Below are 16,936 nucleotides of genomic sequence, written 5' to 3' on the forward strand. Positions count from 1 at the left end.
CAGTTTGTATCCATTTGTTCTTGTGTCCACATTGGCACTTAATTTAAATAACTCCTCTCCCTCCTTGGTGTTTATCCCTCTAATGTATTTGTAGAGAGCAATCATATCTCCCCTCAGCGTTCTTTTGGTTAGGCTAAACAAGCTAAGCTCTTTGAGTCTCCTCTCATAAGATAGGTTCTCTGTTCCTTGGATCATCCTAGTAGCCCATCTCTGCACCTGTTCCAACTTGAATTCATCTTTCTTAAACATGGGAGACCAGAACTGCACACAGTATTCCTGATGAGGTCTCACCAGTGCCTTGTATGATGGTACTACCACTTCCCTCTCTCTACTGGAAATACCTCACCTGATGCATCCTAGGACTGCATTAGTCTTTTTCACGGCCGCATCACGTTAGCAGCTCATGGTCCTCCTGTGATCAACCAATACACCCAGGTCTTTCTCCTCCTCTGTCGCTTCCCACTGATACGTCCCCAGTTTACAGCAAAAATTCTTGTTGTTAGTTCCTAAATGCATGACCTTGCACTGTGCACTATTAAATTTCATCCCATTTCGAGTACTCCAGTTTTCAAGGTCATCCAGATCTTCTTATTTGATATTCTGGTCTTCCTCTGCATTGGCAATACCTCCCAACTTTGTGTCATCTGCAAATTTTATGAGCACACTCCCACTTTTTGTGCCAAGGTCAGGAATAAAAATGTTAAATAAGATTGGTCCCAAGACCGATCCTGGATGAACTCCACTAGTAACCTCCCTCCAGCCTAACAGTTCACCTTTCAGTATGACCCATTGTAGTCTCCCCTTTAACCAGTTCCTTCTTCACCTTTCAATTCTCATATTAATCCTGATCTTCTCCAATTTAACTAATAATTTCCCATGTGGAACTGTATCAAATGCTTTACTGAAATCCAGGTAGGTTAAATCTATTGCAATTCCTTTGTCTAGAAAATCAGTTATCTTCTCAAAGAAAGTAATCAGGTTGGTCTGGCACAATTTACCTTTTGTAAAACCACGTTTATTTTATCCCAATTACTGTTTACCTCTATGTCCTTAAGTACTTTCTCTTTCAAAATTTGTTCTAAGATCTTGCATACAATTGAGGCCAAATTATCAAATCTGTAGTTTCCTGGCTCACTTTCCCCCCCTTTTTAAAATATAGGCAGTATATTTGCAATTCTCCAATCCTAGGATATGATCCCCAAGTTTACAGGTTCATTAAATCCTTGCTATTGGGCTTGCAATTTCATGTGCCAATTCCCTTAATATTCTTGGATGGAGATTATCCAGGGGCCCCGATTTAGTCCCATTAAACTGTTTGAGTTTAGCTTCCACCTTGGACGTGGTAATTTCGACTTCCATATCCTCGTTCCCATTCGCCACCCTGCCACTACCCCTAAGCTCTTCATTAGCCTCATTGAAAACTGAGGCAAAGTATTTGTTTAGGTGTTAGGCCATGCCTAGATTATCTTTTATCTCCACCCTCAGTGTTTAGTGGTCCCATTTATTCTTTCCTTGTTTTCTTCTTATTTATATGGCTATAGAACCTTTTACTATTGGTCTTAATTTCCTTTGCAAAGTCCAACTCTGCTTGCCTTTTGGCATGTTCAGTTTATTCCAACACATTCTGACCTCTATGAGGTAGCTTTCTTTGCTGAACCATCCCATCTTCCATTCCTTGCAGGCTTTCTGCTTTCTCTTAATCACCTGTTTGAGAAGCTTGCTCGTCTGGGCTGGTCTGCAACCCTTCCTTATGAATTTTTTCCCCTTGCTTCGGATGCTGGCTTCAGATAGCTTCTGCTACTTCTACCAAGTAATTCCAAGCCTCCTCCACATTAAGATCCTGAAGTTCTTCGCGCCAGTCCACTTCCCAAATAATTCCCTTATTTTTTTTTAAGTTAGCCCTTTTGAAATCAAACACCCTAGTTGCAGATCGAGTTTTGTTTATCCTTCCATTTAGTTGAAACTCAGTTAGCTCATGATCACTCAAACCAAGGTTGTCCCCTACAACCAGTTCTTCTATGAGGTCCTCATTGCTCACTCATACCAAATCTCAAATGGCATCACCTCTTCTTGGTTCAGCAACTATTTGGAGAAGAAATCTGTCAGCAATCACATCCAGGAAAACCTGGGCACTACTATTATTAGTTTCAGAGTGGTAGCCGTGTTACTCTGTATCAGCAAAAACAATGAGGAGTCCCTGTGGCATCTTAGAGACTAACACATTTATTTGGGCATAAGCTTTCATGGACTAAAACCCACTTCATCAGATGCATGGAGTGAAAAATACAGTAAGCAGAATATATATTCTAGCACATGAAAAGATAGGAGTTGCCTTACCAAGTCGGGGGTCAGTGCTAACAAGCCAATTCAATTAAGGTGGAAGTGGCCTATTCTCAATAGTTGACAAGAAGGGGTGAATACCAAGGGAAGGAAAATTACTGTTGTCATGCCAACAAAGCCAATGAAATCAAGGTGGCCCATTTCCAACAGTTGACAGGAAGGTGTGAGTATCAGCAGAGGGAAAATTACTTTTTGTAGCACTTGTCCCCCAATCTATATGTGGGAAATCAAAGTCTCCCTTAATCACACAATTCACAGTAGTATTTGTTTCATTACAAACATTAACAAGAGGTCTCTATTCATATTGGATCCTGGTGGTCTCTAGCAGACTCCAAGATTATCCTGGGAGAACCTCCAGAAGCTTTCTTCCCCAAAGTGATTTTAGCCGAAACAGACTCTGTCTTATTGATTCCATCACTTCTAATTTCTTTACAGTCTACCTCATCATTAATATACAATGCTGCTCCACCACCTTTGCCTTTATTTCTAGTCTTTCCTGAACAGCATCCACCCATCAATACCTGTACTCCAGTCATGATTATTACTCTACCATGTTTCTGTTATCCCTATAATATCTGGTTTCACTTCCAGTACCAGTAGTTCTAGTTAATCCATTTTGTCACCCAGGCTCCTTGCGTTGGTGTACAAACATCTTATCTGGTGCTGCTTGGCTTCACCCACATTCCTTGCCTGATCGGGTACAGTTATTCTTCTTCCAGTGTCACCTATCTGACTGGTATCAGCACTATCCTTCCTCTGAATGTCCATTCTCCGACCCACTGTGGCTCCTTTCTCCATTGCTGTATCCTTTCTGACTTGATTTTCCACCCTCTCAATCTTAGAATCAGGCATGGATATTACATGAGCATCTCCCCCAAGTTTCTAGTTTAAAGCTCTTTTAATCAGTTGTGCCAGCCTCCATCCCCAAATGGTCCCTTTTGGTCTTAAATCTAAGAATCAATTAATGAAAAAAGTTGGGGTATGGGGCAGAAGAGGGGCAAGTTAACTGGGTGACAGCTCTTTGGGGTGTGTAGGGAATCTCTCTGAAGTGAAGAAGTTTCTGTGTTGTGAGAGAATATAAATCCAGCTCTCAGTTTGCAGTGGGAACTCTTATGGAATCAAAAGATGGAAATCTATCTAATTTCATGGTCCAGCCAAATCTTTCGATGTTCATTACTTTTTCACGATCACAGGATGCAGCTCATGGAGAAAGGAGATGCGGAAAATCAAACAGATGTGACAGAATTCATCCTCCTGGGGTTTGGGGATCTCCCTGAACTGCAGATCCTTCTCTTTCTGGTTTTCCTAGTGATCTATATTGTGACCATGGCAGGGAACTTCCTCATCATTGCTCTAGTTGTGACTGATCAGCACCTTCACACCCCCATGTACTTCTTCCTGGGGAACTTGTCCTGCCTGGAGACCTGCTACACGTCTGCCTTCCTGCTGAGGATGCTGGCCAGTCTCCTGACTGGGGACAGAACAATTTCTGTGGGGGGCTGCAAGACACAGTTTTTTTTCTTTTGTTTTCTAGCAACCACAGAGTGTTATCTCCTGGCAGTGATGTCTTATGATCGGTATTTAGCCATATGCAAACCACTGCACTATGGAACCTGTATGAATGGCAAGTTGTGCCTCCAGCTAGCAGCTGGGTGTTGGATAAGTGGATTTCTACCTTGTACAATAGTGATGTGTTTTATGTCACAATTAATTTTCTGTGGCCCCAGTGTAATGGACCATTTCTTTTGTGATCTCACCCCAATGCTAAAGCTCTCCTGCAGCGACACCAGCCAGATTATGCTGGTTCTTTACATATTTTCCTTCCCAGATGCAGTTTCCCCATTTCTATTAACCTTGACATCCTATGTTTGTATCGTTAGCACCATCCTGAGAATCCCTTCCACCACCGGGAGGCAAAAGGCCTTTTCCACTTGCTTCTCTCACCTCATCGTAGTAACAATTTTCTATGGGACCATAATGATTGTCTACACACTACCGAAATCCAGCAACCTGAGAGCCCTGAACAAAGTGTTCTCTGTCTGCTACACAGTACTGACTCCCCTGGCCAATCCCCTCATCTACAGCCTGAGAAACAGAGAGGTCAAGGAGGCCCTGAGAAAAGCTGCCAGGAAATGTCTGGCCCTCACACAGAAGTCAGACTAGTTGAATGAAATGAGGATCAATCAATCTGCTTTCTATTGTGAAAGAAGGAGGGTCTAAGTGGGCCCTGATACAGAAATGCAGTATACAAGAGATGTGTGTGCTTGCACACACACACACACACACACGCATACATATAAATTTAAGAGTGATACAGATGGTTGGAATTTTGCAGGGGGAGGAGGGGAGAGAAGATTTTGACTTTTCATCAAAATAACTGAAACCTGAAAAATGAAAAAAAATTTGCTTTTTGGCAACTGACATCTGAAAACCTTCAGATGGAAACTGTAAAAAATAAAAAAAAAAAAAAAAAAGTCATGCACTGTTGTTGTGGCTGTGTTGGTCCCAGAATATTACAAAGACAAGCTGTGACTCTCTGTACCTCAAAATAGCACCCTGGACCCCCCTATTCACCACTGGGATAGGAGGATGCTGTGTTTGGTACAAAGTATGCCTTGGGAGGGATCATTTGAGAAGTCTGGATCTGCTGAACATTACTATCCTGTCGAATTGTGGGTACTATCATTGTATGTGATGTTATGAAGTATTGCTAAATGTGTTACTGAAATATAGTGAGGTTGGTTGATGGGCACAGCTGGCCTTTCAGTAACAACAAAGGGGCACCCATCGCTGGCCAGACAGGCGTTGATGGCCCATCAAGAAGAATCCACTCTCCCAGAAACTCCTCAGAGGGCAGGTACACAATGGGTACTGCCCGACCCCCGCCTCACAGCAAAGATCTTTCTAGCACCTGGAGAGAAAGTACAAGGAGGGTCAATGACATCACCACTTGGCCTCTCTCCTCCACCATCTCAACACCTGGAAGATCATCTGGAAGACAAAGACTTTGAACTGGGGAAGATTGGTCCCAGGCTGGGAAAGGATTCCAGCCTGTGTATAGAGAAATGTGAGCTTCCAGAAACTATTAGGGTGAGAAACTGTTTGATTCAAATGTTGCTTCATTTGTAGAATTTAGACTGCAAATTTATTAATATTTCTTATGTAACCAACTCTGATCTCTATGCCTGCTTCTTATAATCACTTAAAATCTATCTTTCTGTAGTTAATAAATCGGTTTTATATTTTACCTAAAACTGTGTGGTTTTGGTTGAAATGCTTGGGGAATCTCAGCTCAGCTTCACAAGGGCTGTTGCACATCTGCTTTCATTTGTTGGTGTGGCCAACTAATTAATGTGCTTGCACTGTCCAAGGGAGTCTTGAGAAGTGTAAGACGGTATGTTTCTAGGGTGCAAGGCTGGGGTGATTGACTGGTGCCTCTCTCTGTATAATTCATGACTGGCTTGGAAAACATTCATGCAATTTAACTGGGTGTGGGTCTCCACAAGCTGATGGCTGAGTAATCACAGCACCTGGAGGGGTTTGCTGCTTGTCACGGGCATAGTATTGTGAGAGACAGCCCAGGCTGGAGAGTTAAGGGGACACAGCGGTCCCACAGCTCCAGGTTGTACCCGGGGATCCCATCACACAAGGCGGGTGAGGTAGTATCTTTTATTGGACCATCTTCTGCTGGTGAGAGACTCAAGCTTAGACAGAAGAGCTCTTCTTCAGGACTTGGAAATACACTCAGTGTGTCAACTAAATACAAGGTGGAACAGATTGTTTAACATAAGTAGTTAACATATTTCAAGGGACTGCTATAGAGTGATCTCTTGGTGAAAAGTGTTCACCCAAAGGTGATACAGTGTTTGTCTTTTATCATTTTTCTGTGTCAGTTCATTTGAGAGCATAGTGATTGTCTGGTTTCACCCACATAGCTGTTGTCTGGGCATTTGATTCACTGGATGAGGTACACCACATGTCATGATAGGCACAGATAGGACCCATGGATCTTGAAAGGTGTGTTGGGGGAAGTATTGCTCATTGTAGCAGAGGAGATATGTCTGCTGCTTTTGCATCTGTTGTTCTGGCAGGGTCTGATGCGGCTTTGAGTTGGTGTGTCCTGATCTGTGGGGAACTTGCTTCTGATGGTGAGGTTGGAAAGGATGGGGGGTTGTTTGAAAGCCAGAAGTGGGGGTTCAGGAAAGATTTCTTTCAGAATGTGATCCCCATCGAGTGTGGATTGTAATTGTTTAATGATACTTTTCACAAAGCGATCACTCTACATCTGACCTCTCGGTCCTCATTCTCAAAAGAAATCTGCACAACCCTGTCAAAAGATGAGTCTGGGAACTTAAATTCATAATTTTGCAAGACACTAAAAATCATTAACTGAATAGAGACACTAGATTTATGGCTTATTACAACAAACTGTAACCAACTAACCCTCTCCCCCCCCCCCCACACACAGCTGCATTTCCCACCCTTCCTCTCATGACTGGGTGTGTGTGTGTCATAACCATAAGGGTAGCCTAAAATTCCTCCTTACCTGTAAGGAGGAATCTGGTTGGCACTTGACCAAAGGAACCAATGGGGACAAAAGATACTTTCAAATCTCGGGGGGGTGGGGGCCTTTGTTTTTTGTTCTTTGTTTCTGTGTTCCTTCGCTCTTAGGACTAAGAAGGACCGGACTTCAATCCATGTCCTCCAAACCACTCTCAACCAGTCTCTCAACTTGTGAATTTTCCCTTTGCTGGAGGGAGGTTTATCCCTGTTTTGTTGTAACTTTGAAACTAAGGCTCAAGGGGGTTCCTCTGTGTTTTGTTCACCTTTTGTTACCCTGTAAAGTTATCTTCCAACCTGATTTTACAGAGGGGATTTTTACCTTTTTTTAAAAAAATAAAATTCTTCTTTTAAGAACTGATTTTTTTTCAGTGTCCAAAGATCCAGGGATTTGGGTCTGTGTTCACTTTGTACCAATTGGTTAGGATATTGTTCTCAAGCCTCCTCAGGAAAGGGGGTGTAAGGGCTTGGGGGGATATTTTGGGGGAACAGAAACTCCAAGTGGTCCTTTCCCTGATTCTTTGTCTAAATCACTTGGTGGTGGCAGCATACTGTTCAAGGACAAGGTGGAATTTGTGCCTTGGGAAAGTTTTTAACCTAAGCTGGTAAAAATAAGCTTAGGGGGTCTTGCATGTGGGTCCCCACATCTGTACCCCAGAGTTCAGAGTGGGGAAGGAACCCTGACAGGTGTTAATCATAGAATATCAGGGTTGGAAGGGACCTCAGGAGGTCATCTAGTCCAACTCCCTGCTCAAAGCAGGACCAATCCCCGACTAAATGGGACATTTCAACTTGAATGGTCCCCTGAAATGTGTGTGAACTATTTATGATAAATTATCTGTTCCACCTTGTACTTAGCTGTGACACCGAGTACATTTCCCAGACTGAAGAAGAGTTCTGTGTAAGCATGAAGGCTTGTCTCTCCCACCAACAGAAGTTGGACCAATCAAAGGTAACACCTCACCCACCTTTTTTTTCCTCTCTCTCGCTCTCTCTCTCTCAAAAAAAATGTTCTGTTGTTTTCAGTTTTCTGTCAAAATCTTTGGAGGTGGTTTGCACTGTGCTCCTTTCTACTCAGCTGAGGAAAGAGAGAGGGGCCCAGACTCACAATCCCCGCCCCGCCCATGTGCACACACCTACCCTCCACCCTGCAAGACTCACACTTCCCCGTTAACCCACTGTTCCCTGGGGGAGAGGAGCTCCTAGATACATAGATTTTAAGGTGAAAAAAATCCATTCTGATCATTTTAGTCACATCTCCCGCATAGCAGAGGCTGGAGCTTTCCAGCCAGCGATTCCCCCCTCAGGCCCATCGCCCTAGGGGGCTGGTGAAGATACCCTTTGGGGGAGCTCAGGGAAATGGTCAGGCCCCACTCTCTGGTGTCGGGGTCGCTGTCTCTATCCCAGCCTGGTGTGGAGATGAGGCCCCAGCAAGGAGGGGAGGGAGGTTGGAGAGCCAGCCTGCCCCACGCTCACCCCACAGCAGCATCCTGTGGGGCTGGGCCCGCCTCCCTACTCTGGTCTGTTGGCTCTCCCCACTCTCAGATTTGCTGGGTGGCTCATTCCAATGAGTGGGGGCTCAGACCTCTGACCACCCCAAGGGGACAAGGAAGGGGAGGGCTAAGGAGGGGGGAAAAGGTCCCCGTCCCCTCATACGGTGAAGGTAGGATGCTGGTGCCAGGGTAAAGCGGTGAGGGGCCTGTGGGGGGTTCCGGGATGAGCCCCAGGGGACCGGAGCGACTGAAGAAGGGAGAAGGGGGTTGGTGTAGCCAGGAGCTGGGGGCATTCGGGCTGATGGGTAGGGTAGATGGACCGGGGTGTTGGGGGCCACAAAAGGGCCCTGGGGGGAGTCGGGGTGCTGGAGCAGTGGCAGGAGGGGCTGGGGTAAAGACAGAGGGAGGTGTGGGGAGGGAAGTGGTTTGAGGATGGTGGGGGATGGGGGCGTAGGGACGGTTTTCAGAGGTGGGTTTATTAGGCAATGGAGCTGGGGGGATGATGAGCAGCGGCGGGCGGAGGTCTGGGTGGGGTGAGGGGGTGCTGTCAGGGTGATGTTTTCTGGGGGTGTGTAGTTGGAGGGGTGTGCCATGAGGTGGATATATGTGGGGAGAAGGGGGTTGGTGTAGTGTGGTGGGTGGGGGATGTGGCAGAAGGAGGTTTTGTGGGGTTTGGGTTTCTCCGGGGGTGGGTGGATGTGTTTATTTGGGGATGGGGTAAAAGGGGTTGGATGGATTTAAACAGGAGCTGTGGGGAGGGTTGGGGGTTATATGGGGGTCTGTGGTGGGGGTGTTGGCTGGGAACTGCAGGAGGGTATTGGGGGGTCTATGGCAGAGGGTTGGTTGGGGGGCTATGGGAGAGGGTTGAGGGGCACTGTGGGAAGGGATTAATTGGGGGGTCTATGATGGGGGTTTGGAGGGGAAAGGGAAGGGCGGTGGGGGGCTGGGAGCACAGGCAGCTGTGTGGCAGTGCCGATGGCAGCAGCTGGCTGTGTCTGTCTCCTTCCCTCCTCTGCAGCCCCTTCCCCCTCCCCTCCCCTCCCCTCCCTCCATCTTACTACTCACACCGGGGACAGGCCTGGCATGCTGGGCACGCTCAGGATGGACTCTGCCCGAAGCACCACACCGGGCCACGGGGACTCTCCCTGCTCATCCCTCTGCTGAGCAGCCAGCGGGCTCTCACCAAGCAGGAGGCTCGCTCAGATCTGGCAAGGGGTGAACCCCCTCTAGCCCGAGCCCACCCCGGCAACACCCCTGGCTTGTCCTGGAGCTAGAGAGGATCTTTTAGAAGGAGGCATCCAGCCCTGATTTAAAGACTGCAAATGACCCAGAAGCCACCACAGCCCTGGACAAACTGTTCCAATGGCCAATTGCCCTCACTGTTAAAAATGTGTCCCTTCTTTCTCACCCAAATTTGTCTCCCTTCTGCTGCCAGCCATTGGCTCTCATTTCGCCTTTGTCTGGGAGACTAAAGAGTCCCTGGCAACCATCAACGGAAGCTTTGCTCACCGTCTCCCTGTTCAGTAACATAGTTTGAGGTTCTTGAGTCTTTCACTGTAAGGTTGGTTTTCCAGATCCCCAAATCGTTCTTGGAGCACAGGTCAGCACCACCATGTTGTGCAATGGACACTTGACAAAATTACTGGACTTAGTGACAGACATTGCAGGAAGGATTATGTCTTTCAGTCATTCAACCCAGATTCCAATTGCCATGGACATTACAATTTTTACTACAGATACTTGTTTCCGTGTACGGACACGTTGCCTACCTCTGTCTTGGAGCAACTCTGAACCATTTACCAAGGGATGTGGTGGAGTTGCCATTATCTGGAGACTTTACAGGAAGGCTGGAGCCTCCTTCTAAAAGCTACACTCCAAGTAGGGTCATAATTGATTGACTTTCAATAATGAACATGCCTTTAGAGCAGGGGGACTGGATCCAGGGTCTCCCATGTCCTTGTGGAGTGCTGTAACCCCTGAGGCTCAGAGTTATGGGGCAGCTGTGTCTGATTCAAAGAGAGGGGCTGAGAGCCCCAGTCAGAAGTATGCACCTCCCTCCAGCCAGGATTTAGGTGCTGAACTTTTTGATCGGGCAGGTTTGGGACACACTCCTCTTAGCATCTCCCAGGAACTACCTTAGGCACCTGCCTGCAGAGCACGCTGGCTTTTGTGACTCCCAGTCTTAGTCCTGTCACTCCCCATTCATTGTCCAGGGAGCCTGAGTACCTATCTCATCCATTGTGAACCCCAAGGATGTCCTTGCCGCTGACAAGCTAGGAGTTGCTCCACTCTAAGTTCCTGTGTGAATCATAGAAATGCAGGGTGGAAAGGAACCTTGAGAGGTCCTCACTGCCCAGGGCAAGATGACCTCAGTGCCCTGCTATTGACACAACCTAAATCAGTGGTTTTCAACCTGGGATCCGCACACTATGTCTAAGGTTTCCAAACGGGTTTGCACCTCCATTCAAAATTTTTTAGAGGTCCGCAAATGAAAAAAAGCTTGAAAACCACTGACCTAAACGATTCTGTATTGAAACGGGTATTGACAGCAGTGAGATAGGATGTGAGAGTGGTCTGAGGCTTTAATGATGGGTAGGGAAAGTATAGGGTTAGTTGGTATCATGCATGTAACAGCGAAGGGATTGTTGTGACACAGGGGCCCCTTGGTGCCAACTGGCAAAGAGTTTGCTGTTTACAAGCAACTCCTGTCTCAGAACTGACAAACTCACTACAACTAATACATCTTTTTCAACGTGTTTATCCATAAAGGGTAGCATCCAAGGTGTCTACTGAAAGCTTGTAATGTACCGATACTCAATTATTGCGAAGTGTACATATAGGGAATAATGTAGCTATACTAAAAGTTTTGCCCTTATGGTCTTGGAGTAAGAGTTAGTCAGCAGGGAATTGTGTCTCGGTGATGGCCCATTTAACTGGAAGGGAGTTGTCATCCCTCCCTGGCTCATCTATTATGTAACGTTTTGCTCAATTGTCTACCAACCCAGAACAATCAACGGAAAGCCAAAGACACTATAAACATCAAAACCCCGTGGAAGCAAAAAAGACAAAATGACAGCAAGGGGACAGCCCTGTCTGGGAATAAAGACAAAAGACTGATTCCGTACATGACAGGAGAAAGAGACTGCACTCGTTCACTGAGGAGGTACCTGGCCGAGCAGGGGTACTTTATGAAAGACCAGGTCCTAGCTCCATGGGGCCTGCAATCCCTGTGACAGACTGAACTTTGGGGTGAGAATCTACTTTATTAGATAGGAAAGGTGACCATGAGTAAGCTTAGGCCCTAGTTTGTGCTTTATGATTTTGTTTTGTATGTAGCCATTTGCTTCTGTCACTCACACTTGTTTCTGTGTGAATCTCTGTTCTTTCTCAAATAAATTCCCTTTTGTTTTACTGTGACTGAACTCAAGTGCTGTGTGACAGAGGCCCGGGGGCGGAAAGGTGAAACTAAGGAACCCAGCGATCGGGGTGGATGCCAGAAGGGGACACTTTGAAGGAACTCAGGAGGTGGGGTGCATCGATTGTGAGGCTGCAGGGCTGGTGGAGACCAAAGGAGAGCATCTGAGCCGCCAGTTGTGTCCGGAGCTCTCACTCAGCCAGCACAGGCAGGACTCCCTCGTGCTGGAGGCAGGGGGTAACAAGGTGACTCCCAGCCCTGGGCACCCCGAGAAGCATCATAGTTGTAAAAGTCTGGTTACATTTTACAGGGCCTGGCTCAGTACTGAGGGCCAGGCAGCTGTAGATATACCCGTCCATTGCCGTAACAAGGCAGAGAGGCAGCGTGTGTATTATGGTCATGGGGAAGGGGCAGCACGCACTGAGGGCAGAGTTAAGGTGACTTGGGCTTTTACCTTACCTGAAGTTTGAGTTTTGCTGAATGCAATGGTATGGAAGGGCACAAGCTTTCCCCTTAGCCGCATGGTTGTTCTGTGATTCCGCAGTGTTCCTCCCCATACTTTGGTTATAGTGAAGTGGCTTTCAACCTTTATTCATTGCAGACTCCTGAAAAATTTCCAAGGAAGGTATGCACCCCTGTGGAAATCTTACGCAGACTACGGACCCCAAAGGGGTCTGTGGACCACAGGCTGAAAACCACTGGTTTAGTGCAATAGCAGTGCCTCGCAATGTTTGCAGTTGCTACCAGGACTGCCATGGCAAGTTTTAACACAATCTGCATAAGCATGTGAATTTTAGAGCACTTGGAGTCATCCACTTAACAAGAAGGGCTTCCCAACCTTGGCTAGGGCGGAGTTACCCTGGCACTCCATTACTGTATGAAGCAGGGGGAGAATGAAGGGGAGAGGATCCACCCATCTATCTGCAGCAGATTGGGCTCAGAGAGGTGGGAAGTGGCCCACTCATCTCCCTGAGAGGTTCTCAGCTGAAAGAGAACACCCAGGAGGGCTCAATACAGCCTGAAAGCACAGCTCTGAGGCACGTGAACTGCCCCTGTTCACTTTAGTGGGGGTTCCTCTCCCCCCACCCCAGGGCTGGAGAGTTTCTGGTGTGTCAAGCACCCCCCTTCTCAGCAGTGTGTCCTTGGTGCATGCCCCAAACCTGCCTGTTCTCAGCTCCCCCATCCAGAGGTGCAAGGGCTCCCCTGATCCTGGCCCACAGAAAGGCTAGCTCCACCTGAACCTGATTCAGGTAGGAGGAGACTAGAAGAAGGGGTCAGACCCCCATAGGCAGGCAGGGCCAAAAAAATACTGCAGAGCTGTGTGGGGACCATAAATTGGAGTGACCAGGACATCTCTGTAAATGCGCATGAGCTAGCCCTGACCTTGGTACAGACACACACAGACTTTCACTGCCATTCAGCTGGTTGTGGACATCCAAATCCCCTCAGCACTTTTGAAATCTCAGCCTGATCTCCCTGGGAAGGGAGTGACTCAACGCAGACACACCTCCTCCTAGCTGGTCTGGGAATCAGTTCTCTCCCCATCTGGTGCCCTCTTCCATGAGTTGCTCACTTTGTTACCCCTCCCTATAACTTAGGGTGCTCCCTTCTTGTGACTCAGCCCTCCGGCCAGGTTACTATGTGGCACCCCAGGGTAACGCAGTCCCAGCCAACAAGCTATCCATCTGCCTTCTCAGGCAGCTTCTGTCCCAACGCCAGGTCCTGGGCCACTTTGCCGGTGGGGGGACCCAGGCACTCTCTGACTTGCAAGCTAGGCCTGCTCAGTCTCAGACCTGGTTGCTGCAGCCCAGCGCTCTATCTCCTTGCCTTCCCCTGGGTTCACCCCTGGAGCTTCCTCCATGCCCCTTTGCTACTTCACTCCTCTAGATCTCTTATCAGACTCCCTGACTCAGGGCACAACTCCAGGGCTTCTTTATCCCCCTGGATCTCCTCCTTGTCCCAGACCAACTCCCTTTCTCTCCAAGGAACAAATGCAAACATCCTGCCTCCCAGCAGCTCATTCCTGCATGGGCTTCCTGGCTTGATAATGCTCGCCCAGCTCCTCCCACAGCTGGGCTTCACCTGCCATTAGGCCCTATCAAGCCCTGGTTTCCCTCCAGGTGCAGCATCGAAGGTTAATTGGCCCCTCCCAGCCCACATTAACCCACTCAGGGCTTGTGTGGGGTGGACACCCCATCACACCCACATACCCAGTGCAATTTTCTTGAGCTCAAAGTCCTTACAAGAAAGAGAAGCATGGCTAACCCGCTTTTGCAGATGGGGAAACTGAGGCACGGAGGAGTCATGTGATTTGCTCAGGGTCACCCAGCTGGTCAGTGGTAGGCATGGAAATAGACAGCAGGCTCCCAGCTCCTGCCTCCCAGGATATAAACACCAAGTTAGTGAAGAAAATGATAGAGCCCAGGATTGTCAAAGGGCCTCACGGGGGCCAGCTGAAATTCCAGGGGAGCTGGGCCTCTATAACCCTCTCAAAGCCCTTTGAAAATCCAACCCTAATAGAGGGGATATTATGTCAATGTTTGGGTTTTTTTTTTTTTTTTGCATGTGTTTATTCTCCTTGACATGAGACAGGAGAGATTCTCTTGCCGTGAGCACCCTGACAGTGCTATGAACTAAGGTGAATGGACGTTAACTAACAGAGATACATGTGTGATTAATTCAAAAGTTGACGTGGGAACATGCAGGTTTGGGGGGGGGGGGGTTCCCCAAGGTCAGACGGGCAGAGAGCCTGGGTTTTTTTTGCCTTCCTCTGCAGTGCGGGGCAGGGGTCACTTGCTGGCTTGAACTAGTGTAAATGGTGGATTGTCTGTCACTTGAGGTCTTTAAATCAAGATTTGAGGACTTCAGTAACTCAGCCAGAGGTTGGGGGTCTATTCCAGGAGTGGGTGAGGTTCTGTGGCCTGCGATGTGCAGGAGGGCAGACCAGATGATCATGATGGTCCCTACTAGCCTTAAAGTTAACGTGATCTCCAGAGGGAAGACAGAAGCAGCACCCAGCAAAGCTCCCCTCAGCTGCAAGGGGTGCTGCAGGAGGCGATGGTGACCTGCTGTACAGCCTGGATCCATTTAATTTGAAACACATTAATTTCACTGACGCTCTGCTTAGGACAAAAATATTTTAAAAAAACAAACAGAAAAACAAACCAACCCAAAAGGCTGCTTCATTCTGTGCTCATTAAAACCATTCCTGTTAGCAAAGCTCCTTCTAAAAAGAACTCTCTCCAATGAGCCTTGCAGCGTCTGTGAGTGTACCGAGACCGACAGGAGGACGCGCTGATCATTAGAACTTCGCTTGTCTTAATGAGGACTCGGAGAAGGGCTCAGCCCAGCACAGGGCTGGGCCCGGCCTGGAGAGCTGACAACTCTCTCGAGGAATTACGGGCCAGCAGCAGAAACAAAGTTACTCGTTGCTTTAATGGGTCCCGCCGCGGGCCATTAGAATGGCAACACTGCCGGGAAATGCCAGTCTCGGTGGCAGTCTCGTGGGGACTGATTAGAACAGAAACTCAGAGGCATTGATTAAAGTTAGACAAAGGAAGGGACAGGCCTGTTCCTATGCAGATAGCCCTGATGGGTAAAGCCAAAGAAATCAAGCCATTCATTCCCAGTGCCTGTGACAGGTGATCCCCCCCTTCGTAAATTCCATCAGACCCTCAGGTAGTAAGGGAATGTGAGGGGCTTGCTGGGGGGTGGGGGTTGCAGTGAAACAGACATGTAAACAAACCTCAGTTTCCCACGAGGTTAGCAAAGGCATCACCGCCCAGGGGCACTAAGCAAAAGGCAATTCTGGGTTTCTAGGCCTCAGTGACTGACAGGCATTGCTGTCCTGCCCGCAACCCCTACCTTTGCCGATGTCCTCGGTCCTCACCCACAGCCCCCTTCTCCCCCACCCCGTTCCATCTCTGGGCTCACACACACACAGCTGTGCTGCTGCCCCTCCATCCCGACCCGCAGCCCCCTGCGGTCCCAGCCCTGACTCCCTGACAGCTCTGCTGAGGGATCTCAGCCCTGACTGACAATACCCCTGTTGTGCCCATCCTAAAGCTGCCCATACATCACAGCAAGGAGCTGTCATTGCTGCCCTGCCCCAAACACACAGCGCTGACAGTTCCCATCTGTCCTGACCCTCTGCGATCCAAGTCCACCCCACACCAGAGCTCTGTCAATGCACCACAGTTGTGACCGGCAGCTCTCCTCCTGCACTGCTCCTGCCCTGTCTGCAGCACGCAGGCGAAGGAGCCTGGCCCAGGCCCTGCGTCCTCAGAGCTCTGGTATTTCTGTGGAGTTCTGAGCTCTGGCAGCCCCTGCCAGGCCAGGCCCAGGCCAGAACTGAGCTGTCTCCATGCATCACAAAGCAGCTTGCACTTCTCCCCCCTCACCCACCCACTCTCACAGAACAAGTGTCCTTCCTTCCGAGAGGGCGCAGAAGGGAAATACGCATCCTGCCCCACACCCGAGCGAGAGAAGAGGACAGCAGGGATGCATGCACCCGCACCCACACACTGAGCAGGTCTCATTCCCTCCAGCCGGGGACAACAACAAAACACACACACAAATACACAAAAAGAAAAGGAGGACTTGTGGCACCTTAGAGACTAACCAATTTATCTGAGCATAAGCTTTCGTGAGCTACAGCTCACTTCACAGTATGCATCCGATGAAGTGAGCTGTAGCTCACGAAAGCTTATGCTCAAATAAATTGGTTAGTCTCTAAGGTGCCACAAGTACTCCTTTTCTTTTTGCGAATACAGACTAACACGGCTGTTACTCTGAAACAAATACACAGGAGATCCCACAGCCTCCGGCAGGGGGAACACCCTCACACACATACTGTCCCAGATCCACAGGATCCATGCTGCGCCCCCAGCTTTGGAACAGTCCCTTGGCGGATCCCCTTCGATGGGCTAGACCCCCAAAGGGTCTCACTCTCCCTTCAGGGGAGGCCACGTGGCCTCACCACCTCCTGGACTGACCCTCTGGGGCTCCAGCCCCCCTGCTTCATCCCGTGAGCTCTGTCCAGCGGAGCCAGACTCCTGAGAGAGACGTGTCCACTGTGCAGGGACCCGGGCACCTCCCCCAGGATTTGCGGTAACATTCGGGCAGCATG

At 48.5% G+C, this 16,936-nt stretch overlaps 1 protein-coding gene across 1 annotated transcript; it reads left to right on the forward strand.

Moving 5' to 3' along the window:
* Positions 1–3,452: 3,452 nt before the first annotated feature.
* On the forward strand, positions 3,453–4,503 carry LOC311530590 (olfactory receptor 5B21-like; the record flags this gene model as incomplete). The annotated part of the gene is given in 2 exon segments (XM_084647405.1): positions 3,453–3,518; positions 3,520–4,503. Coding segments are annotated over 2 exon segments (1,050 nt in total).
* Between the last annotated feature and the right edge of the window lie 12,433 nt (positions 4,504–16,936).

The sequence above is a fragment of the Lepidochelys olivacea genome (assembly GCF_965140295.1).
Source record: "Lepidochelys olivacea isolate rLepOli2 genome assembly, chromosome: 14".
NCBI lineage: Eukaryota > Metazoa > Chordata > Testudines > Cheloniidae > Lepidochelys > Lepidochelys olivacea.